Consider the following 24919-nt stretch of genomic DNA (forward strand, 5'->3'; position numbering starts at 1 on the left):
TATGAGAAGCTCTTTAAACTCTGTTGGCGTCGCTTCTTCCGACGGGATGAAGGTGGGCAGAGAGTAGGAATTTAAGGCTTTGAACAGTCCTTCTTTTAAAGCCTCGGGCACTGCTGGCATTTGGAAATTCCTGGAACCTTCACTGGAAAGGCCCCCGGCTGTGGCCGCCTCCCACGTTTTTTGCAGTCAACTTCTTTGCAGCAAATAATTAAGCTGCATAATTAACTGACGTAAGGCAATTCTGTCGTAAAAGACAACCTAGCTGACTGATACACAGAAAACGAATCACGACAGTCGATGATTTGCCCCAAGTGTTACATTTCTTCTTTTCAAACCCATTACACTAGAGGAGAAAGGCCGAGGGCCTGGGAGGAAGGTGCAGACTGGGACTCACATCTCCCACAAAACTCTGGAACTTCTATCACAGGTTGAACTCTGTCACAGGTTGGACCTGTGACAACATACCAGTAGAGCACATAGCGGTGTAGAAGGCTTTCACTACCCAGTACAGAGCTCAGTGACAAATATGCATCCTAGAATTTGAAAAGTGATCATCTATACATCTTTTAATGAAGCAAGACACTTTATGGAAAAAGTGCAATGCTGACTGAGGAAATAAATCAACAAGCAAAAAAAAAAAAAAAAAAAAAAGTACAAAATACTATGAACATAAGACGTAGGAGGTAAGTGTTTAGGTACAGCCTCCAAAGTAAAATCAGTTATTTGAGCAGTATTACCATGAATCTACACACATTTTAAATGTATTCAAGTGTTTATATTTTGCCATTACTTAAAAAAAAATTGTTACTCATTGTTCATGTTTCATTATGTCGTTCTTAATGCCCCTCTTCTATTTTCCATTATTTTATCTTTTACAGCAAAATTACCATATGGACAATTAGTTACAGCAAAAATTTTCATGGAAAAGATGTTTACAGCAAAGGAGCTTGTGGCAAAAATACCTGGAACCGTCTGTGTCAATAACTGGATTGTGCAGAAGAAATGACAAGAACTGGCTCCTTCAGGTTGCTGGTGCCCCAAACCCCTGCCAGATGGTCAAGCCAAGCAGCTCAAGTTTCAGCGAATTATGGACCATCATTAGGACTCTATTTCATGTTCTTAGATGCTCTGGGCCTTTACATGAGGTGACACTGATTTCTTAAACTTGTATGACAACATAATGAATGCATGTAAGTGAAGTGTCCAATGAAATGTGGAACAATCAGTGAATTCTTTGCATATTTTATTTTTCTTTTTTTGATTTCCAACTCACACACATCTGGCATATTTTACATCTTTGCAATAAAACATGGTTACAATAGCTTAAGGAATTTATATATCCAAAATATTTCACCATGATCTCAAGATGAAATGAACTTGTCTTCCAGATGTTCATTATCCTCCCAATTCTAAGCTACAAACTCAAGATATTGCTTACAGCCTGGTGATGAATAACTTAATCATTACGCCGATTCCCCAGAATTTCAGAATCTCATAAATACAAACAACAATGAAGAAGGAATTCAGTGCTAAAACTTACTAGTACAAGGTGGATAACAAATAAGTAATCACATCAATAAATAATGATATGGTTCTGGTGCAAAGTGCCAATACAAAGAACCCATTATCTTGTTTTATCTTTTTAAATAAATGACTGCAAGTGAGTGTAAGTTCTGAGAAAATTACATTCCTGTAACATGCCTCATAGCCCTACCGACACAATATGTACATCTATGACGATACGGTCACCAAATATACAAAGAAGAAACATGAATAAAGTGTATATACCCCTGGGTGTATAACTTGATCAGTACAATGTATGGAAAATCATTTGATAGCGTCATTTTATATCATAAAAGATGAAGTGCCTTAGGCTAAGAATGTGGCTTTAGGTGAGAATTTCACAAGAACCTAAAAGAATAACTTCAGTTATTGTTATAATAAAGTCTGACTTATTTATTAAAGAAACTAAGCTATTCAAGAACCAAAGAGAGAGAAAAATAAAAAATCAGCAAAAACAAACAAAAAAAGTTAGCGTCAGATCTCCTCCCCTAATGTACACACGCTAAGCCAGCAGGATGAGTCTGGAAGAGTTGTCCAGGAGTTGGGAAGTCATCACTAAGGAACTAACAATCGGGATTCCTATTTATACAATAAAACCAGGACCTCATCTCTAAGCCCCCTTTCTGCTGTGTCTTCAAATTACGAAGGGTAGGGCTGAATTTTCTTTGTATAAAATACCAAAAAAATGGCAAATAATGGCTTAGTATCCAAATGCTTTATGAGCAAATTTCACGTAGAGGGATGGAATTCTGATTAAAAAGTGAAAACTATATTTTGGTGAAAATGTGAAAAACTATTGATTGAGCCCAAATTCAATCCTTTCATACAAACTGTGTCCTTGGACAGATCTTACTATTTCCTACTGTCAGTGCACCTGTTCCATCAAGACATAGGGATTAAAGAACATGCAAGTTGTAACTCCACAATAAAATTAAGAAACGCTTTGTTCTTTATACAAGGTTTTACTTTTACAAAAGTATCCCTTTAAATAAGATGCATCTGATGTACAAAGTATCAAACGTGGTTTTTTTTTTTTTTCTTTTTCTTCTCAGCTTGAAAAGAGGCTGGAAATGGGATGCAGGTTAGGTTCAAAGCTTAAACTTTGTAACAACTGGACACAAGGTTCCTCAGAATTGTCAAAAGTCTCTTGTGACACGTCCTACCACCTTTTCTCAATAAACAACAATATATGAAATAATTACCAAAACATCTCCTAATTCATATAATTTACATGATATAAGCTTGCCTGGTAGCAGCTGGTGTTCAGTCGTGAAAAAACACACAAAGTAAAATGGCTGCTGACTACGATGTACAGCTATTGCTGGGTGTGATGGAATGTACAAACGGAGGTCGATGTAGACAAGTTTTTTTTTCCACCAGAGATATTGCCTTTCCATGCAGCACTTGTGCTCTCAGCTTTAACTTGGCTTTTGGTTCTTCATTTGTCTTCAGTATCTGTTCTGATGCTCATAATGCCACCGATTAAAATCTATATTAAAAGCTACAATGCTACCAGAAGCCATGCCAGTGATCAGAGTCCTGGAAAAGCAGAGACCGTAGTTAAGAAAGACACAAAGTCACTGACATGGTTCTACTTTACACTAAACAACAGCATGATCTCAAAGTTCACCGAGTTTTTGTTTTGTGTGTCCTAAGACGGGATTAAAATTTATTCTTGGTTCTCTTGAGAGAAGTTGACTCAATCCAACAAACACCTGGACTGCTGGACCAAGTGTTATCCACTTGATCCCACAGTTCATCAGATAAACACCTTTTTGAGGACAGCATCTTCACTGTCTGTTTATCTGTCAGTTTGTAACTCACGTGCATGTACTACTGTTTGAACATATCAGGGGCATTATAAAACATCAAGAATAACTGAAATTAGGGATGAGCTTGAAAAAGAAATAGAAACTTGATTAGTATCTTTCCTCACTCCTCCTGGGAGATGCTAACATGAATGCAGCTTTGCCTGTGGGCTTTTGTCTACTCTCTACCCATGTGAGAGGGTGAGCATCTCACAAATACTCCTGCCCCCCGCACCCCTCGACAAGAACTAATCCTTTTCCTGTTCCTGTTTTCCTGCCTCCCTCATGTGTATTTATTATGATTATTGGAGCTCCTTGGGATTAGTGGTCTTGTTTTATAGCCTCCAGACTGTGCACAGTCCTTAATATATGATGGTGCAGCAAATGTGTGCAACATGAATACATGAATGGATAAGAATACCAGGGGGAATCTTGAAATACTTAAGAACACAAATTATTTCAAATACTTTAGAAACATGAATCTATATACAAATAATTACACAGTAAACCACTCCCATTTTTCACGAATATGGACTATGCATTTTTGAATACTCTGCTTAAGTTTTCTTAGAAAAAAAGGTTGAGCTGCAGATCAAATATCCCTTCCCCAAGCTAACTTAAATTTTATTGCTTTTCTTGATGACTTCAGTATCATTTTACTATAGCGTGAAGATGCTTTATCATGTAAATCTTAATATTCATACTATTTTAAAACCAATACTCATAAAGAAGACATATACACATAGTTGAAATGAGTTGCTTAATAAACTTTTCTTATTTCTGTTAGATATATAGCAAAAGTGAGAAATTATTTACCATATTAAGATTATATAGTTTTAATATTTATTTTTTAAATTTAGAAAATTTAGGCTTTACATTTCAAATATTCATTTCACTTTATAATAAATGCAAAGGCAAATTTTAGGAAATAACAAAATCCTGTTGCAAACTGAGGAATAACAGAAAACTATATTCCTTTGTTAACATTCTTACTGATTCTTTCCAAGTAAAGATTATAGTATCTTAGGGCAATACATAAAATACCACAAAATAACATAAATGAGAGATCTGTGAATAAGCAAACGGGGGGTAGAGACTGTTTCAAGTAACCAGGGCCTTGTATTTGTAAAACAGAGGCCAGCTGTAGTTTGCACTTTGCATTTAGCTAGACCTATGCCTCAAGCCAAGACTCTTGCCAAAAAAATGTGTGTCTTTCACATTATGGAAGCCAGGCAGGCCTGTCTGAGACCAGGTAAAGATCTGAGAACAGAGAAATTGGTGAGGATAACTCTACATTTTCGGACGTGTCTAGATGAGTCTGTTTTTCTCCAGACTCATTTCTTTCTTTTTTCCCCTTATTCTCTTCCTGTTTCCTTCTTACCAGAATCCTAAAGTACTCACTCCTCACCCTTTTCAACAATACTCTTTCTTCCATCTGGATGCTGGAGTATTTTTCATCACACGTTTCACCCTTGGTAAAATCTAAAGAACTTTCAATGACAACTCTTGAGTGATTACATTTCTCCCCGACATGGCTTACCTCTGGTCATGGGATAAGTCCATTGCTCTAATGCCAGCATCACAGCCGGGGTAAATGTACAGCTGCTTGAAGTCACAGGCCTGCCAGACCTCCACCACACCATTGTCCCCTCCGGTCACCAGGTTCTGCCCATCGCTACTCAGGAGAATGGCCTTCAGAGAAGGTAGAAAAGCAACCATTTCTTTCATTGTTTCCCAAATGACCAATGGTCATTACTGAAAGGCACTTACCATAGGTCCCTTGTCATCATCATCTACTTTTAGCCATTTGTCCAAGTTTTCTAAAGTCTAACCCATAGATTTCCCAATGTGGAATTCATCAAAGTTCATCAAATTAAGTCTTACAACAAAGGATTCTTTAAAACCAATTTAGGTTACAAAGTAACAGAAGTTCTAAAAAGAATATTACCAATCTAGTTCAGAAAGAACTTGAGAATTAAGTAACATGATTTGTTAAGTTCTGAATGCTAACATTGTCAAGACTTTTTAGAACAAATTGCAGAACACATTTCAAAACTGTTTTTAATAATGATAAACCAGAAATTCTAATTCATTTCTGAATGATGAGCAATTCAGTATGTAATTTTGGTACAGGGTTCGAAAGATAAGTTTCTATGACAATGAACTCAGTTTTAAGGTCAGGAGAGTGCAGTGTAGGGACAGCGTCTTGTCAGGGGAGTTTAAGAAAAATCTCCTAAGGGTCTAATAAGGGAGTGAGTGAAAGTCGCTCAGTCCTGTCTGTCCAACTCTTTGCAACCCCATGGACTATACTGTCCCTGAAATTCTCCAGGCCAGAATACTGGAGTGGGTAGCCTTTCCCTTCTCCAGGGGATCTTCCCAACCCAGGGATCGAACCCAGGTCTCTCGCATTGCAGGCAGATTCTTTACCTGCTGAGCCACAACGGAAGCCCAAGAATATTGGAGTGGGTAGTCTACCCTTTCTCCAGTGGATCTTCCCAATCCAGAAACTGAACTGGGGTCTCCTGCATTGCAGGTGGGTTCTTTACCAGCTGAGCTATCAGGGAAGCCCCCCTTAAGGGTCTAACCTCTAAACAAACAACAGCTGTCACCTTCAAAGTTCAATTCACTGAGTTAACTACTTGAGATTAAATGAACTCTGGCTTTGTTCAAAGCATCATCAATATGAATTTATATGTTTTTATAAACCAGTACACCTTTACCTGGATACCTGAGAATTTCTACTACGAGTCACTGAATGCAAAATAGTCAATCTTTAACCTCTTGGCTCAGTCCCTAGTTAGACCGAACATACAGATTTACCCGTGTTGAATCGTTGATCTCCATTTGAGCCAAAAGTTTTCCATTGATGCTGAAATTGCTGAAACGCCCTCGTTCATAGTAGATGATACAGTGGCCTTCACTGGAAACAGAAATCAAGCGTGGAAACAAGCAGTTTTCTGGTCCTTCGAGGGCTCTGAGCAAATCTCCAGTGATTGTGTGGACAAGGCAAGGGCCCTCTGCAGAGTAGGGAACAGCAATGGCCAGTCATATTACTCTCACAAACCCGCAATCAGTACTTGAATATACACTCAGGTTTGCAGGAAGAGGTAGAAAAGAAAGCTATGCTGGCAAGAGCCAAGCACTGATGTTAGATATCAACAGACAACTATTACGCGACACACACATGTGTCTTCCAAACTTTTCATCTAGGTAAATACTTGCTCTTTTCCTTCATGGGATAATATTCATTAAAACAGGATACAGTCCATACATTACATGAGAATAAAAGAGACTGTATGTCCCAGAAGTGTTCTCTTCATACGTGATTAGAAAATTTTTCTTTAGAACGTTTGGGGGAATTATCAAAACAATTGCTAAATTTCTTTAGTATCATCAAAATTTTAACACTGTGCCACATAAAAATACATTACTATCAATTTACCTTTTCTATAGTCTATATATAAAATGTAAAAGGCAAAATTGAGAAAATTAATCAAGTAATTCAGACTGTAGGAACATTGTTTCAAATAAATGAAGAATCGGGCAAGAACGTAAAAGTAGTATGGGGAATGATTTATTTTGTTTCAACTGTTTCTCTCCCCCGCCTCAGGCAGAAACAGCACTGAGATAAAATATTCACTAGCCAAGTTCATAAAAATAATTGGTTAATATAGTTTGGTATTACCTATCCCCCATATCCTTTAGAAATACTCCAGAAAACTGTGTATGAATTTCATTCCTATTTTTCAACCAACTGATTTCAGTAGATATATATTTTTCAAAACAAGTGACATTATGAGGCTATACCCAAATTTTTTCCTGATTACTAAAGTAATAGATGTGCATTTCAGAAAATATGAAGTTAGAAAAATAGCAATCACTTGTAATATCAACCATCATATATAGAAAGTTACTGTTTTTTCCCTATGTGTATTATGTGTCTTGTATTTTCCTTTCCTTTTCTTTCTTTTGCTTTATAGAATAGAATGATATTATACATATTATTACTAAAACAGACATTAAAAGAGACTTATTGAAAATACCTTTTGTATTCCTCCCTGGGTTATTTACTCTTAAATACAAAAACAAAGTGTCCCTACGTTCAGACATCATATCCTTTATGTATAAAGCAGTCAGAATAAGGTCCTAGAAACAAAATCTGATCATCTCATCATCTTGATAAAAACCTTCAATGGTTTCCTACTATGCTCAAAACAAACACAAATTGCAAATCCTTGTGTCTCGGGTCTCCCGCCTCTTCGGCCTTCTGTCTCCTTAGCTCCGTGGTATCCTCACAACACTCAGCCCCTCTGGTTTTCTTTCAGTTTCTCTTAAGCATTAGGTTCCTTCCTGCCTCAAAATCTTCCATGGAGAATTGGTATCTGAGCCAGAATTAAAATAGAAGTTTCCTGACTTCTCCCGAAGCAGTACTTCTTCCATAAAAAGCCAAAAGAACCAAGTCATCATATTTCCTCTCCCACCTACCCAACCTTAAGAAGAAAGGACTAGCGGAGGGAGGTGGACCCAGGGCTATGTCTGGTGAACCGCCTGAGCCCCCGTGATCCCCTTGATCACGGCTCTCTCCCCCTTGGCTTCTGAATGTGATCTGTAATGACTGCATCAGATGCGTGTGCTGCAGTTTGATTTACCAGTGTTCTGGTTAGAATGCTGGTGACCACAAAGTACTTCATAAAATTTTACATCTATCTTATATTAGTACTAGGAAATATTAATAAAACTAAACAGCTGCAAAGAACCTAGGGATTGCATTTGTCTACGGAGAGCCTCCTCAAGGAAATAAGTCATAAATCATGGTCAATTTGTGAAAACAGTACAGTTTTTAAAGATCTAAAATGAAAGAAATGTCTTCTGACCTTTAGCACCACTGATAACAAGTCCAAGTTCTGCACAGACAGAAACGCAGACAACTTCGTGGTCATGGCCCGTGAGGACAGCTCTTGGAGCAGGATAGTCACCTGGAAGGGAACAACAGCAGTGAGTGTCTACAGACCAACAGCAGGAATGAAGGGCTCTACCATTAAATCGAACACTTAAAAATAACAATCATTAATGCTGAGTAAGGGCATTTACTATTAATAGCTGTGTGACTATGACGCAGTTACTTAACCTCTCTGCTTTTACCTCATCTGCAAAATGGGGAAATCTACTGTGCCTACTACACAGGAAGCTTTTGTTGTTGTTCAGTCACTCAGTTGTGTCCAACTCTTTGTGATCCCATGGACTGCAGCATGCCAGGCTTCCCTGTCCTTCACTGTCTCCCAGAGCTTGCTCAAACCCATGCCCATTGAGTCGGTGATGCCATCCAACCACCTCATCCTCTGTTGCCCCCTTCTTCTCCTGCCTTCAGTCTTTCCCAGCATCAGGGTCTTTTCCCATGAGTTGGCTCTACACATTGTGGCCAAAGTATTGGAGCTTCAGCTTCAGCATCAGTCCTTCCAATGAATATTCAGGGTTGATTTCCTTTAGGATTGACTGGTTGGATCTCCTTGCAGTCCAAGGGACTCTCAATAGTCTTCTCCAGCACCAAAGTTTGAAAGCATTAATTCTTTATGGCTCAGCTCTCACATCCATACATGACTACTGGAAAAACCATAGCTTTGACTCAGGATGCTTAGATGATGGCTAAGTCAACAAATGTGACGTACTTATAGCATCATGATAGTGGTGAGAAATACTGTTTTTTTCTTCTTGATTACTGTTAAGAAATAGAAATCAAGCTTGCCAAAACATTTGCATGGGTAATGTCATTTAATTATGACAGCATTCATAGGAGGAAGGTACAATTATTGTTTCTATTTTATAGAACTCCAAAGCTTTGAAAGGTTGTTCAACTTACACAAGTTCATATAGGAACAAGTGTTGGAACTGAACCCAGAGCTAGGTAAATTTTGCAACCCTTGCTCTTACCCCTTTAAAAATGTTCCTTAATATCTTCAACAAAACAGGCTGTGGTGCTTTGATTTTTTGGAGAAGAGACGATCAGATGATCATCTTAATTCTCCGTCTGACTGTACTGGTGTGATCCTAGCCAAGAATGCGCAGCTGAATTATCTGCATCAGCATTCTGACTGCCAAGTGCTTTGCCCTCTGTACTGAGTGCATGCCTTCTAAGTGACAGGTCTTCTAAGCCGGTTAGGAGTTGGGAGTATAAAAAAGACATAAGTTATAACCTGGAATTGCTTAGAACACATCAAACAACCATGGCACATCTTCCCCAGGTTGACCACTGGAGGCACTCAACAATGACAAGTGTGAAGAACAAACGTGGGTGCACAGAGTGAAATGGGATTAAAAAAAAAAAAAGAAAAAAATCCACAAATGAATGGAGAGAAAAGCAGAATACTGGTGAATAAACTGCATGCATGTAAGACTGTGAGAAGGACCAGCAAAGTTGAGAGGGCTTCTTGCCCAGCGATGTCTTGCTGGGAAAGTCATTCGGAGAAGCCACTTTTGAGATGGAAATGAGGGATTGCCATAGTCTTGCTGCAAAAGTGTGGGGGAAGAGGAAACAACAGAAATTCAGAGAGGAATTTTGGAAGGTGCATTGGGTATGCTGCCATCCTGGGTACAGTCTGGAGTGGCTGCTTTGGTACATGGGAAAAGAAAGCCAATGTCAGCGGTACAGGGCAGGATACGATCAACAGACTCTGAAGTGAAACTCTGCTGAAGGCAGGGTGGTCAGAAAGAGGGACATGAAATGCTTATTAACAATACCGTTTGGGTCTGGACTATTCATGTCAGATCCAACAAATATTTACCAATGCCTTGTAATATTCAACTATTTCCACTTTTCATTAACAACATCACACTTATTAATGCCTTATATTGCTTCTTTAATTATTAAATAGTTCCAGCAGACTTGTATGATTTTGTTATTCATCTTGGATGTATTGTTCAGTTGATTCTACAATATAATTTCAGCAAAGAACAAGTATTATACATAAACAAGCCTTTGTGCATATATAAAAATATCATTATTTCATGTTAAGTTGTCAGTATCACTGACCATTACTTTTTCTGCTTGAGAAGCCATGTTGTAACTTGGCCTTTTGACTGCAACTCTTCCAGAATTCTTGGTATTTATCAAATTATGGTCTGTGTATCCTGGGATCTGTGGCTATTTTCTTGAGACTGAAAAGTTCTATGAAAAATTTTAAATTTCAGATTTGCACTTTGATGATACTCTACATTTTTAACCAGTTGTAAAGATGAAATCTCTCTCCATCAAAAATCTATGCTGCAGCAATTAAAAGTTGAAATGCACTTAAAGATTAAGATGAGCTAATTAAGTCAATGTTTCTCAAACTAGATTCAACGGGTTCAAGAACACATTCCTTAGAGTCAGAGATTTTTGGGGGGTTAGTAATAATTTTGTACTTTTTAAAAGGGGTCAGTGTATTAGTTAAGTTTGAGGAATATTATTGTAGACTATTTTTTATTGATAATTAAAAAATTCAAGTTGGCAGCTTCCACACAACTATGTGTATTTTCATTTGCTTTTATATTAAAAACATTAATTATATATTAAATATTTATAGCATATATATATATATATATATATATATATATATATATACACACATATATAAGAGAATAAAATGAATTACCTTGTACTCACCCCCAGCTTAAAAATACAGAACATTACCAGTAGCTTTACTGTCCCCTTTCTCATACTTTAGAAAATATTAAGACTTTTAAGAAAGTTCTGTGTTTTTCTTTTCTGTTCACGCTGCTTCATCTGGTTGTTGAGTCTGTGATCTTTCCTTTATGCTGCCTGAGATCCTGCATGCTAGCCTGTTTTTCTCTGTGAATTCGTACTTTTTTCTGGATCAGGCCGAACCCCCTCCTCCATCTCATCTCTCAGAGAGACGTCCTATGCTTCCTGGGCTGTGCTCCCCTCACTGTGAAGAAGGCGGTGGAGGAAGTGAATGCCCAAGGGCTGGAGCTTGTGCCCACCTCGTGGGTCAGCCCCACCCCTGGCAATGATCCAGCCCTGGGCAGTGCTCTGATTCCCTGCCCCATGTGGCAGGAGGGAAGGCTTCAACAGGTCATGCATGGAAAATTCTGTGTAGAAAGTGCATAATGAAAGCGCCCTACCCAGCGAGGTACTCAATACTCTTTCCCTCTGCCAGTGTCTCCTCCTTCAGACCCACTGTTTTCTATCTCCCCAGGCACTGCGCACTGTTTTCTGTGTTACCTCACATCCATCAGCTTCCATTTTGTGTTTGAGACATTTCTTACCTAGATGGTGAGTGGGAGGGGAAGCTAAAAGCCCATGTTAGTCTGTCATTTGACTCTAAATTTATGCTTCAAAGATGCCCTAGGTTCCCTGGCAAAATGAGGATTAATTACTGACAAGATTTTATGTGTAATATTATCCTTAATTTTTCTAAGTGATTATCTTATCTTGGCGAGACTGATGAATTAAACATCTTGCAATTATATATTTAATAAAATTTATATAGTTTTATAAACCTCTCCCCTGTATGCCACAGAAAAAGTAAAAAGCAATCTAGTTCTATTGCAGAAATTTAAAAAATGCATAAAAATAGTAAACATATTCCTTAAGTATGTAATACATTTTCTGAGGAACTTACCTCTGATTTAAAAGTTTTAAAGTGTTTTATTTTTCATTACAATTTCCCCAAGTCATTCGAGTAAACTGCAAAACTTAACTATTAGAAGATTTTGTAGGGCCCCTGAGAAGCATGGTTTCCTGCTTTCAACTACAGAAGAGTAAATAACATGTTATTCCAGGGTTTTGAGTTGGGGAATCTGCAGCGGCAGCGGGAGTCGGGGGGTAAACATATTCCCTATATTTCATTTCACTGCCAGGGACAGATGTCACCCACCCGGACAATCATTCACAATCCTAGAAATATTCTGTCAGTGTCACATCACAATTGATGGATGTAGCTGAGGGTCAAAGGGCACTGCGCAGAGGGAGGTGCAGGTGAGACCTCTCCTCTGAGGACCAGAGCACCACTGCCCTCCTTCCAGAGTCACTTTCTCAGGAGAAGAGCTCTCTGTGTGATGGAATTACTATGAATGAAAAAAAAAAAGTCCGATTTTGAGATTCCTCATAGGCAAGTATTTGGAAAGAGCAAATATACCAGGATTACAATAAACAGATTCCATCTCATTTTTATCACAAGTCATTTCAATATTTTTTAAATGGATGATGAAAAAAGTACAAAGGTATCCGATGCTGCTATCCACATAGAACTGACAAGAGAGCCTTTCAGCGTGATAGGCTGTGGCTTTCAGAGAAGTGATCAAAGTAAAGATTACTCATGGTTCTTATTATTTTAAACCTCATTTATGGGACTACTAATATGCAGGAGAAGCTTGGGTTCTTCTAAATTAGAGCTAAACAAAAACAGAGATTTTCTATGATCCTCAGTGTGGTTCTGCTGGAATCAGAAAATGAACCTCCTCATGATATATGACATTCAGATTTTATCCCTGGCCTTTGTGGGGTCATTGCAGAATCACTGCAGAAAGTATCTTCAGTCATGTTTATACTTATATAAAAATGATGGATTTTTGACCTGGGTTTCCAGAATAAGAGATTTCAAAGGGTGTGGTATTTTCATCAGTGCTCTCTGACTTCAAGATTTATTTTGAAAAAAAAAAAAAAAAAAATGCTAGTCATCATTTGCTGAGGTAGCTTAGAAGATCTTAGTCGTGAGGAGTCCCTTCTTGAGATACCGTGTCCTCGGCCACCTGAGGGCTTGCTGCAGACATTTGTGGCCCAAGTACTAGAAACACCTGGGCCTGCATTTTCCACAGGTCACAAGGTAACCCACATTAAAAACATTCCATGTGTTGGAAAAAGTCCCATGATGTGGTTTCATTTTATCATGCACTCATGGAGTACTTGAAAAAAATAGACAATAGATATAAACCTATCTAGTCATTAAGTCTAAGTTATTCTTTTTCTTCTTCAGAGAGGGCACTGACCACATTTTCTCCTGAGCCTTGCTATTTCAGGGCAGCTGTCTGTCCTTTAAGTCCTGAGCCTTCAGGACTAGGATCTAGGTCACAGTACACAACTGTGCTACCATCCTCTTCCCCAAATAATCAACAGTATCATCCGCCTGCCTTTCCCAAGGAGGTGCGATTCTGCATGGTGCCCAGAGATCCCACTGGTATAGATCCGAGACACCTGGATCATGAGAGCACATTAGTCACTTCTGTTTCTTAGATTGCTTCTAGCTCAAGACAAAGACTCTTGCAGCCTCAGTTCTTTAAAGGGGGAAGGAAAAGCAGAAGCTGAGCGGCAAGCAGTCCCCTTCTTAGTCAAGAACCCTATAAAGTCTCCTAATGTTGGGCTGAGGGGACGGGAGGAGGTCTCCTGCAGAATGGGCTCTATACTAGGGGCGCTACATTATGGACATTGTCTTTTGGCGCCCAGAAAGCCCTACAAGGTAAGAATTATTACACATCTCCTCTCAAAGTTAATGAGAAGAGGTTTAACATTTACTAAACCCTAGTTAAGATCCCATGCTCTAATACGTATATGTTAGATATATAATAGATATACATGTGAAATCATCAGGTTATTCTTTGTCCAAGGTTTCTTCATCCCCTATAGCACCACTGGTTAGTGGTGGCTGTGGAACTGGGCACCAAGATGGTCATTTGAAAAGAAGGCTGGATGCAGACAAAGCAAGGGGTGTGATTTGGCAGATGTTTAGTGACAGGTTGGAGCTGGCAGGGGTGTCAGTGTCCAGAGCTGAGGCTTACACAATGGGAGCCCAGGGAAAAGATGTGTGCACAGCTGGAGTTTCCTTTTCAATGGGCTTCTCATTTCATAGTTTGTTTTGCATAATGCTCAAACGTGAGCTAAAGGCTTGTTTTTCAAAAGTGAAATTGCAAAAGCACAATAACAACCTTTTACACATATGACTCAAAGCGTATTTGTAGATTTGATTTGCAAAGATGAACAGTAAATTCACTTTCAAAGTTTCCTGTTGCTATGATTAAAAAAAAAAATGTCAACCATCTCTCTATCCAGCACCTTGTATCTGGTATAGACATTAAAACCACACACTTTACAAGCAGACTGGATTTGGAGCCGAGGCCCTGATGTGTTTTAAGTGTCCGCTGAAGAGACAATGTTGACTTGCCTCTCTTGTGACTATCTCGTTGGAAGCTACAGCACGTAATGAGAAATGTCAAGTCCCAAGATCAATGAAATTTGGGGCTCCAGGGATTCAACAGGAATAGCATTGATCCTTTTAAAGAACACCAGTCAGAGATAGGCTGTAATATATCGTAGAGAAGGGCTCAGGAGGATAAGCGGCCAAGTCCAAGATACCTGCCTGACAAAAAATTCAATCAGCTTGGAGCACAGATTGCCTGCTCCACTCTCCTTCCTTTCAGGCAGTCGCCTGCTTCCAATTAAAGTGCGCAAATTAATTTTTATCACTTCCAAATTAGTTTCACAATTTGTGTAAGAGTCTGCTTCAGATCAAAGCGTGTGTCCTTCACATCTCTGCAATTCTGTTATCTCGTCAGGCACCTATTTACATCTACAGGAAAACTGTCTATGTTCGGAGTTGCAAGTTTGAAAGAGTAGCAGTGAATATTAGCCTGCAATATATTAATGAAACCAGTATAATTAATTCAACTGGAACCTAGGCCAGGTAGCCTTTGCGTGTTTCTTTTATGGTCTGAAACTCTGTAATCATCTGCTTACACATTTTCATTGTCTTTGTGGCAAATTCATTAAAACTGTAAAGACAATTAGAAAAAGATTTATTTATGAGATGTCCAAGTTAGTCATAACAATATATGTATTTGACACAATAAAGCCATTAACTCTTTCAAACTTACCTAAAAAAATGCAGAGACACTATTTTTTTTCCCTCTGTGACACCAATAGAGCTATGCATCAAAAAATAATAATGACAATGTAAAAGCAGCATACATCTATTAAAGTGCTTGAGTTTATCTTAAGGAAGTTTTAGTGATGTGCACATAAGGTGAGTAAACGAATCTATCACATTATGGTGTTGTGCTGGATAGACATGATTCAGCCTCTGACATACAAAGCGAGTTTAATGTCCACAGCAAGACCAAGTCCTGAATTCTAACAGCTACTGGGATATTACATTTCATGCCAGGACTTCCCTCTTCAAGTCTAGGTTAATATATACAACCCTTGAAACCTCAGGGCATTGTGTCACACACTTTAATATGAATTTAGACGTAACTAGCTTTTTGGTCTTGTGTAGCAATGCATTATGAGACAGAAAGCACATATAGCCTGATTCTCTGACCTGTGAATTGGTGCCTAGAATAGATTAAACTGAAACTGGAAAAAAAAAAAAAAAAGCTTTTCCTTTCATATTGTGAGTTTTCTGATGGCAAATACCCATGGCTGATCCCTGATGTGACAGTCAATTCAGTGTGTGCTTTGACTGCCTCTGCAAAAGGTGAACTGACCAACACATACGGTCTCTCTGGGCATGCCTACATGAGCTGCGAGGCTGCCTTTTCTAACAGGTTAAGTCAGTCACAAATCAGTCAAGTCAATCAACTACTAAAAATGACTATTATTTTTTACTATCATGATTTTTACTATCCATGTGGCAAAAAGCTTAAATCAGTTTTTATATAAATCATCTATTTGTGCCCAAGATATAACATTAAACATTTTGTAGATACGAATACTTAGGAAACTAAATATTATCTGATAGCAATTCATGATCCATGCAGTACTCAGTACACTTGATAATTCCAAGCAGGAGAAGCAGTTTTGTGACTCTTATAGTCTATATAGATTATAATATAGACTTTTGGGTGAACCCCAGAAAGTCAGAGACTTTTACTGCCCAGCCCTCCCAGCTGCTAAGACAGTACCAGGACGCAGCACATGTTCAGTACATGCTTGCTGCTTGGCCAATACTTTAGCAATTCATCCTGTTTAATCTAGAAGAGCATTTCTTCCCTTTTATGTTGAGGATAACAAATACAATGGAACCATGCGATATATGCTCACATTAAATGTCTAGGAAAGTCTTGGCAGGGTGGGTTTTATGAAAGTCCTTTAGGTTTATAATGATGATGACAGTTTTTAATCAAAAAATATATATCCCCACAAATGGAGACAATACTGTATGGGTAATATTATGCAATGATTTCTTAGGGATAATCCTGTCTTTACTTAAAGCTTAAATAAAATGCTACATTTTAACAAATCTATCAGTCACAGTTTTGTTCTTAAGAATTAACATAAACATTCCTATTACACAGCTCCTACCACAGGAATTTTGAATACTCTAAATAATACTACATTTCACTCTTCTTGCTAAGTGATGGAGCAAAGATATAATCAATTGTCAACCATCATTTCGTTTAGAAGATAATTAGAAAATAAAGTAGTTAACAGATAATTACTATAATTTAACATTTTTATGTCATAGCAGGACATTATATTATCTTCTCTACTACCAGATGGTAGTTTTTAAGAAATGAATTGTTTTTGGAAAAATAATTTTCATCATTTCTGAACTTCATTTTGAAGATGTTAATTAGTTGGATTTAAAACACTATTCTGCTCCTTTATAAAGTTTTTTATATCTAATAACTTCTAATTTGTGTCAATAATAGGTGGAAGATACCACACAGCTCTGGTGCTCAATTCAACTTCTCTTGTAATGAATGCTACACTAGTCTCAAAAAAGGAAGTTTGGAAATATGTAAAAATACATTTAGACAAAATATATGTGATAATGTACCATGATTAAGAATAATAAAGTATAATAGTAAAGTAGATCAAATATATTTTACACACACACACACAAGAATCCTGTTAAAAACAAAGCTCTTTTTTTTTTTTTAGGGATACAGTTTTAAAAAGAGTAAGTAACTTATTAGCAGTTAGTGTATGATGTTCTGTACACTGTAGAATTGGTGGCTGATTAGTTGTGCCGGTTGGAAATCAAGCAATTGTTTTCCTCAAACCAATATCTCACAACTTGGAGCAGAGGCTAAAATGTCTAGTTACACGTACTTTCTCTTATTCAGTATCTACACTCAGAGACACAACTTCATAACACACTTTTAGTTTTTTCATCTACTTTTCTTCACCTCTAGCTCTGAGCGACAAGAATAAACCACTGGGTCTTCCATTCGCTCACTACCTTCACATACATAGGAACATGTCCATGCCCCGCTCTCTCACAGTCATACATCGGTCTCCTGTACATTTCTTTTTCTCTACAGTATTTCAGGGGAGGTACATAGTATTCTTGGGAAATTCTTAGCTCTGTTTCATCATAAATATTCCCAAACTCATGTTTTCAGAGTACTGTTAAAATTGTGACCAATGTATGAATTATAATTGGAATAACGCTAGTTTAGGTACTTGCCATTATTAACAGTTTACAGAAATCATTCTCTATTTTACAGGAGATACAAGCTTGGTAGTTAAAAACAGTAATTATTTCTAGGAAATCTGTTATCTAGTTCCTCAGTCATTTAACAGTATTTATTGAAAACCTATAATGTGTGCAACTATGCCAGGAATCAGAACCTTCAGATGCAAAGACAGGGTCTCATGGTGCGCGTCAGAGCTTCCTCAGAACAACAGTTCGCAGGAATAGTAACTGCTCTTTCATGAGCAAAAGGTTCCTCAGAAAACATGTTTGAGAAACCACGTGTGCGTGTGTGCGCTCAGTCATGTGAGACTCTTCGCTACCCCATGGACTGCAGTCCACCAGACTCCTCTGTCCATGGGATTCTCCAGGCAAGAATACTGGAGTGAGGTTGCTATTTCCTTCTCCAGTGGAATCTTCCCAACTCAGGGATCAAACCTGTGTCTCCTGCGTTGGATTCTTTACCACTGCACCAGCTGGGAAGCCCTTGAGAAACTCTGGTTTATGCAAACATCAACAGACATATTTGTGTGAGTCTTTCAGAGCTTACATAGAGAATAAGAGTATATAAGCTGTGTTTTCTAAAATTTATTTTACTCTGGAGTACCTCTTTTTTTTTTTTTTCCTATGGAATATTTCTGGGAGCACTGTTGAATAAAAAACACTCAGGAATCACCCTAAACAAAGAAATCATCTTATTCAGCTTTCGCTCCCCTCCATGCCTAACCTGAGGGGGTGCTCAATCATCGTCAGATAAATAGAGATACTTACTATACCCCTCGTAGAAAGCAGTAGGTGTCCTCAGGAGGCATGAATAAAGTGTATGGAATTTCAGAGAAGGGAGAGAATACATTCAGTTGAGAGAAATCACAGGAAGTTGAGAGGACCAGGTGACATGGAAGGAAATTCCAAAAGGATGGGGACATCTGGAGACTGGGGAAGGGCAGCTGGGCAGAGGGTCACTGTGAGGGGATCTGGGAGTTTCCTCAGGCTGAAGGTTACAGTGGTTGCTCTCCTTTTTACACTCTGAATACAGCTATATTCCAATGCTTTTTAAGCTTTCGTATTTTAAAATCCTTACAATCCCAGCAAAAGTTATTGGGGAAATTAAAGGAATTTACAGTCTGATGGGACGGTTCTGGACCGATACTCACTGCTGTTCGGGTTGTCCCCTATGATGTGGTGCCGGCCGCTCCAGTACCAGAGCAGCAGGGTGGCATCGCGAGACCCAGACACGATGTAGCAGTCCCCGCCGATGTACGACTCAGACCTGGCCAAGCACGTCACCACGTCCCAGTGGCCAAATACAATCTGAGTTAGCTTCCCTGCAACACAGAAACGGCATGTCGAATCCAATGGCTATCTTTCTTTAAATGGTAGTAAGCTTAACTTTATTTTACTACATTTGTGGAAAGTGACTCTATAGACCTGTAAACTTACAAGGTAATTCAAATCTAGCTACAGATTTAGGTTCTTGAATCCCTTCTGAAAAAATGATACAAGAACGTCACTTCGGCGTTTTTTTTAAGGAAAGAACTTATAAAATAACACAATCATGATTTTTCTCCCCTTGGGCTAGGCCAGACTAAGGGGAGCTTTAAGGCCTTTTACTGGATTTGATTTGGGGGAGGGGGACAGTAGTCCCTTTTGTCCCATGAACTCAGGGCTCAACTCACGCTAAAGTTCAGAATGGATGAAATTAGAAGCAGTCAATTACTTACAATGTGGACATTTAATCGGAATCTTGGCATCAAGATGAAGATGCCTACATTAAGAAGTATGACTTCATATGAAACTTTAGGTGAAACAACAGGCATTCTGATGAGGATAAGGTATTTCATAGTTCAGTTTACCTGTTTCTGTAGAATAAACTCTGAAGCTCTTATCCCAGAATCCACAGATAAGAATATAGCGATTATCTGCTGTGACCACAAAACAATGTGCATTGATTTGTATGCTCTGGTCAACGAGGTCTGTGATCTGTCGTTTATTCACACCAGAGTTATTGGCTAAACATAAAACAGATACAGGAATTTAAAGAGAGATTCTACAAAGAGTTTCACCAAGCACTTACAGAAGGAATACTTTTATGCTTCATTTATCTAGAAATGGGTTCTAATGCTATATGATTAAGATTTTAGCATTTCCCCATGAGGAATATAAACTCTTTAGTAGCAATGATTATTTATGAACCATATTATATATTAAAAAAATTGTTGGAAATTTAAGTAGTTCTTCCACTGATATTAGGAATTCAAGATGGGAATTTACAACATAATAAAAATATTTATATGCACTTAATTCAATAGATATTCACCCTGCACAAGTTCATTATTGTCCAACAAGTTCAATAATAATAAGAAATAAATATTGTATGAAGTATGTTACATAAAGAAAAAATGTTTTCATATTTGCCCCCATCTGTCATTTTCTGATGGCCTTTATGATTCATGGGAAAAGAAGAAAGTAGGGATTTGTGCGAGGGGTGTTGTTATGTAGGTGGCCCCTCAGGGAGCTTTAGGTCAGCAGCTTTAAAGACCTGGATTGTCAACAAACAGAAGCCTTTCCAGAATGGGCTGGCAGGGGAGGAGGGGAATGAGAAAGATGGGAGAGGCGCTGGGGAAGAAAGAGACAGGCAGAGAGTCATGGGCAGCACTGGGACTGAATGTGAATAAAGTCAGGAACTCAGAGATGCCCTGTGATTTCCCCAGTGCCTGTCTGCATGCCAGCCTGTCCCTTACTCCACACCGTCCTTTCAGGCCAAATCCCTGGGCTGAATTCTTAAACAGAAAATGCAGATGTAGAAGATCACCATCACTTCCTGACAGCAATTAAATCTAAGTGCTACTATTTGTGGACATCGACTGACACTATAATAATAATTACTAGAGGAGGCAAAAAGTAAAAAAAAAAAAAGTTTAAAAAAACAGCAAAGGAAAAGAAAATCAAAGGTCTGAGTCACTTGAAAATTATGTAGTTGGTGCCTGATTAATTAGCATACAGCTATTAATCTTCCACGGTTACACTCTAGCTGTACGTGAAACTGTTGCTATTTTTTTAGCAGAGAAACAGCTAGAACCTAGACTCCACTTGAAAAATATTCCTTGTCCTAAGCATATATTCTCCAAGAGAAATGTAAGTGCTATTCTGTGTAGGAGTATAGGTAACTAACCTAAATGGCTGCCTTGCATCTTATTTCTGGGTTCAAAGATGAAGGCTGAATTAATCTAAAGAAAAAATACCATAAATTGTTTATGGCTTTATAATTTTTCATACCACATTCGATTTTTTTCTTTATTTAGCTCTCATATGATCCCATGAGGATAGAGAGAACAAACATTATTAGGAACCATCTTACAGATATGAAACTGAGGCCCGGAAAGATTAAGGCACTTGTTCTGCATCACACAGCTAATAAATGTGTATGTGATTATTTAAAAATACTTTGAATACTGCTACAAATAGTTATAGCTCCTGAGTTTGCAATTCATATGAAATCTTAAATTAAAAAAAAATGCTAAGCTCTATTGAATGGAGATTTCCAGAAAAGTTATTCTTTAGTATCAACTTTCTTAATAATAGCTTTGAGTCCTTATATATTTGAAATAATACAAAGTTGTTAAAGAAGAGTTGTGGCTGAAAGAAAGCACAGTTTGGATTATATGCCTTGTTTAGAACCAACCTAAATGACCTCTGGAAATACCAAGAAAATACCACAAATCATTATTTTAATATCAAAAAATTCTTAGATGACATATTATGATTTGCACAGCTCCTTGATGGCAATTTGACATTATTTGTACATTAAGTTGTGACAGAAAAAGTATCATTCAACTGTCATTTGTGATAAATAACCACATAGGAATCTGTGGATAGGCTGCATTTATGAAAATGCATTTTTTGTTGTTAACATACCAATTAGTGGATCCATTTCAATGGGAAGATGATGGGCTTGGTCCAAGGAGTAACCTGGAGCTCCTCTGAGGCCTAAAGATTAATTAAAAGAGAAAATGACCATAAAGTTCTCAGAACAGAGGAATTTCCTAATAAGCAGTGTTTTATAACAATTACACAATATATATATTTTCATAAAAATTATTTGGTAAATTACTGTAAGAATCATTCAGTCACACTACATGTTTTGGAAGACAAATCTTAAAAAAAGCATTACAACAGGGACTGTTGGTTTCCACTTAAGATGGAGAAAGCGAGGAAAAGTGTTGTTATCCTAACAACAGAAAAAGCTGGATAAAATAGAAGACTATAACATTTCTGGAATCCATCAGAGAGCTGAAATCTAAGAAAAGGTTATGTCTACATGTAGGAATGGGTTGTGGGCATGGGCCGACCTGGGTCAAGGCAGAGAGGAAGATGGGACTCCCATCCCTTCCAGCTTCTTTCACAAGATGACAAGCCAACTGAAGGTATACAGTTGAGCCATACCTAAAATCTTAACTAAAAGCTACTTTCAGAGGATTAATAGAGCTTGATTGAGTTATTTAGTCATAATTTCTTACATGGGGTAACATATAAATTTTAGAACAACTCTAAAGAAAATAAAAATCAAATCTTCATAGCTTACTCTCAGTGCAAAATATTTCTAGAGGTTAAGACTCCTGTGAATAATAAAGTCATATTTGGGTTGGTCTGAAAGTTCATTCAGGTTTTTCTGTAAAGTATTATGGAAAAACCTGAACAAACTTTTTAGCCAACCCCAGATATTTTTAAGAGACATCTTCTTTGTATTTCTGAGTGAATGGAAGTCATTCTACTTCACGTTGAAAGTATTACCAATAACCATAAAACAGGTATTCAGAAATTCTTAGGAGATAAAGCTAAAAGTAATCTGGTTTTCCAGAGTGATGCAGAAGTCAGTAGAATTAAGATTCAGGTGAACTTGGTGTGGCTCAGCCATTCAGACTTAGAGACAGTGGGGATCTCGAGGCTTCTAGGGAGATCGTAAGTAATGAACTGGGCCAACTAAATCATATAGTCCCATCCACTGCTGTCCTGGCTGGATAAGTATCAATTTGTCGAATTTTCACGACAGAATTATATCACTTCAAGATGTACTAGCTGGAACCTTCAGGAATGAGCGTGGAGAAAACACACATGAAATAACTCAACAATTTCGATTCTGTCTTCTCTCGGACTCAAAGCTCCACAAAGAGAGGGATGCTACTTGCCTTGTCCACTGCTGCACTCCCAGTGCCCAGGACCACTTGACACAAAGTGGTCATTCAGATATTTCCTAAATGAGATAATCAAGTGGGAGGAAAAGGATTTGAAACCACCTAGATTCAAAGTTGCTTTTGTTTAGCATGGGATACAATTTGTCTTTTTTTTTTTCCCTCCCAGGAGCAGGGTGGGAGGACCTGAATTATTAGTAGAACTGCTTCAATTGATCAAATACTTATTCGATACTGAACCATTAGCCAAGCAATCTGTGAGCAACCCTGTGGCTCAGTGAGAAAGAATCTGCCTGTCAGTGCAGACACAAGGGTTCGATCCCTGGGTCGGGAAGATTCCCTGGAGGAGGACATGGCAACCATTTCACTGTTCTTGCCTGGGAAATCCCATGGACAGAGGAGCCTGGTGGATTACCATCTACAGGGTCACAAGAGTTGGACGTGACTGAGTGACTAAACAACAAGCATTGCATGTGGCACTAAACCACGGTAGCAGTGAAAAAGGCAGATGAGTTAATGAGTGAGGTCTGGCAGTCATTTACTTTGCTGCTTCCTGTAGCTCACGGGGCACAGGCACTAGCTCTCCGCACACTCACCTGAACCCCAGCTTTAAGGCCCCGCTAGGAAGCGACCCCCTCAGGCCCACGCACCTACTGTGTTGTGCCACCGGTTCACTGCGAACAGCCTGCTGCAGGTCACCGTCACCACCGCGGGGACGGTCAGGTGGGGGAGCGTGTTGGCCGCCACGTGCGTCACTGGGGAGTTTGACGGAAACTTCAGCACCATGATCACATCCTGCTGCATCTGATCTTTAAACATGAGTGGACTCTGTGGAAGGAAACACTGTTGAATAGAAAGGGAGGAGAGCAAAGGAAACAAAAGGAATAACACAGTTAGTGACAGCGTGGGGGAGAGTGAGATTAAAACAGGCTAGCGTGAGCACAAGCAGACCGCAGAGCGGCTGGCACTCTTGTCTGTGAGGAGGGCACAGCCAAATGAGCAGGCACTCCGCACAGTTGCTGAGAGAGGACCCCCAATGATTAATAACCAGCTGCAATTTAGGTGCTGCCAGACGATGGGAGAGGGCTTCCCTGGTGGCTCAGATGGAAAGACTCTGCCTGCAATGCAGGAGACCCAGGTTTGATCCCTGGGTTGGGAAGATCCCCTGGAGAAGGACATGGCAGCCCACTCCAGTATTCTTGCCTGGAGAATCCCATGGACAGAGGAGCCTGGTGGACTACAGTCCACAGGGTCGCAGAGTTGGACACGACTGAGTGACTAACACATTTCCAGATGATTTAAGAAGTTAGCTTAGCGATATGTCCACACGATGCAGTGTAATTTTTCAGTGCAGTTACAACATCACTGTGGTGGAAACATCAGTCAAGCCAGTTACCATCACTGTGTATGTGAAATACGAAGTGAAGCGACTCTTTCATTTTTTATCTGGCTGATCTGGGGGCATGGCTACAGTCTCAATAATTAAAAATATCAGAGCCTCCCTTGTCCGTGCTCCGTGTGCACGCTTCTGCTGTGTCTCTGATGACCGTGGTTTAGGCTCCTTCCCCTGCTCGATGGTGAGCTTCCTGAGAGACAACACTCTCTTTGCTTTTTTAATCTTTGTTTCTCAAACATCTAGTATATGACGTGATAGAAAGTAGACACTACCAGTATTACCAGTAAGTAGTATGGTGGTGGTGGTTTAGTCGCTAAGATATATCTGACTCTTTGCCAACCCACAGAATGTAGTCTGTAAGGCTCCTCTGTCCATGGGATTTCCCAGGCAAGAATACTGGAGTGGGTTGCAAAATACTATACACATTATTACATAAAGGGCAGATAAGAATGTTGGAAATAACCACTATTTAGCTTTCATGAATGTTTTCTAATTGTTCACTATTTTATATAGACGTGTGTGTGTGTATGTGTGTGTGTGAATTCTCTGCTACAT

General features: G+C 38.8%; 1 protein-coding gene across 1 annotated transcript in view; it reads right to left on the reverse strand.

The window, feature by feature from the left end:
- Positions 1 to 1230: 1230 nt before the first annotated feature.
- The window catches only part of NBEA (neurobeachin), a 649896-nt gene continuing 626207 nt past the window's right edge, over positions 1231 to 24919 (reverse strand). The window contains exons 51-58 of the mRNA XM_061133617.1: positions 23619 to 23811; positions 21695 to 21766; positions 19633 to 19788; positions 18934 to 19104; positions 8246 to 8347; positions 6192 to 6388; positions 4912 to 5063; positions 1231 to 3102 (exon numbers count right to left, since the gene is read on the reverse strand). Of these exons, the coding sequence (XP_060989600.1) occupies positions 3012 to 3102; positions 4912 to 5063; positions 6192 to 6388; positions 8246 to 8347; positions 18934 to 19104; positions 19633 to 19788; positions 21695 to 21766; positions 23619 to 23811 (1134 nt within the window). The 3' untranslated portion in view covers positions 1231 to 3011. The remainder of the gene's footprint in view (positions 3103 to 4911; positions 5064 to 6191; positions 6389 to 8245; positions 8348 to 18933; positions 19105 to 19632; positions 19789 to 21694; positions 21767 to 23618; positions 23812 to 24919) is intronic.

Source organism: Dama dama, chromosome 30 (genome assembly GCF_033118175.1).
Source record: "Dama dama isolate Ldn47 chromosome 30, ASM3311817v1, whole genome shotgun sequence".
Taxonomy (NCBI): domain Eukaryota; kingdom Metazoa; phylum Chordata; class Mammalia; order Artiodactyla; family Cervidae; genus Dama; species Dama dama.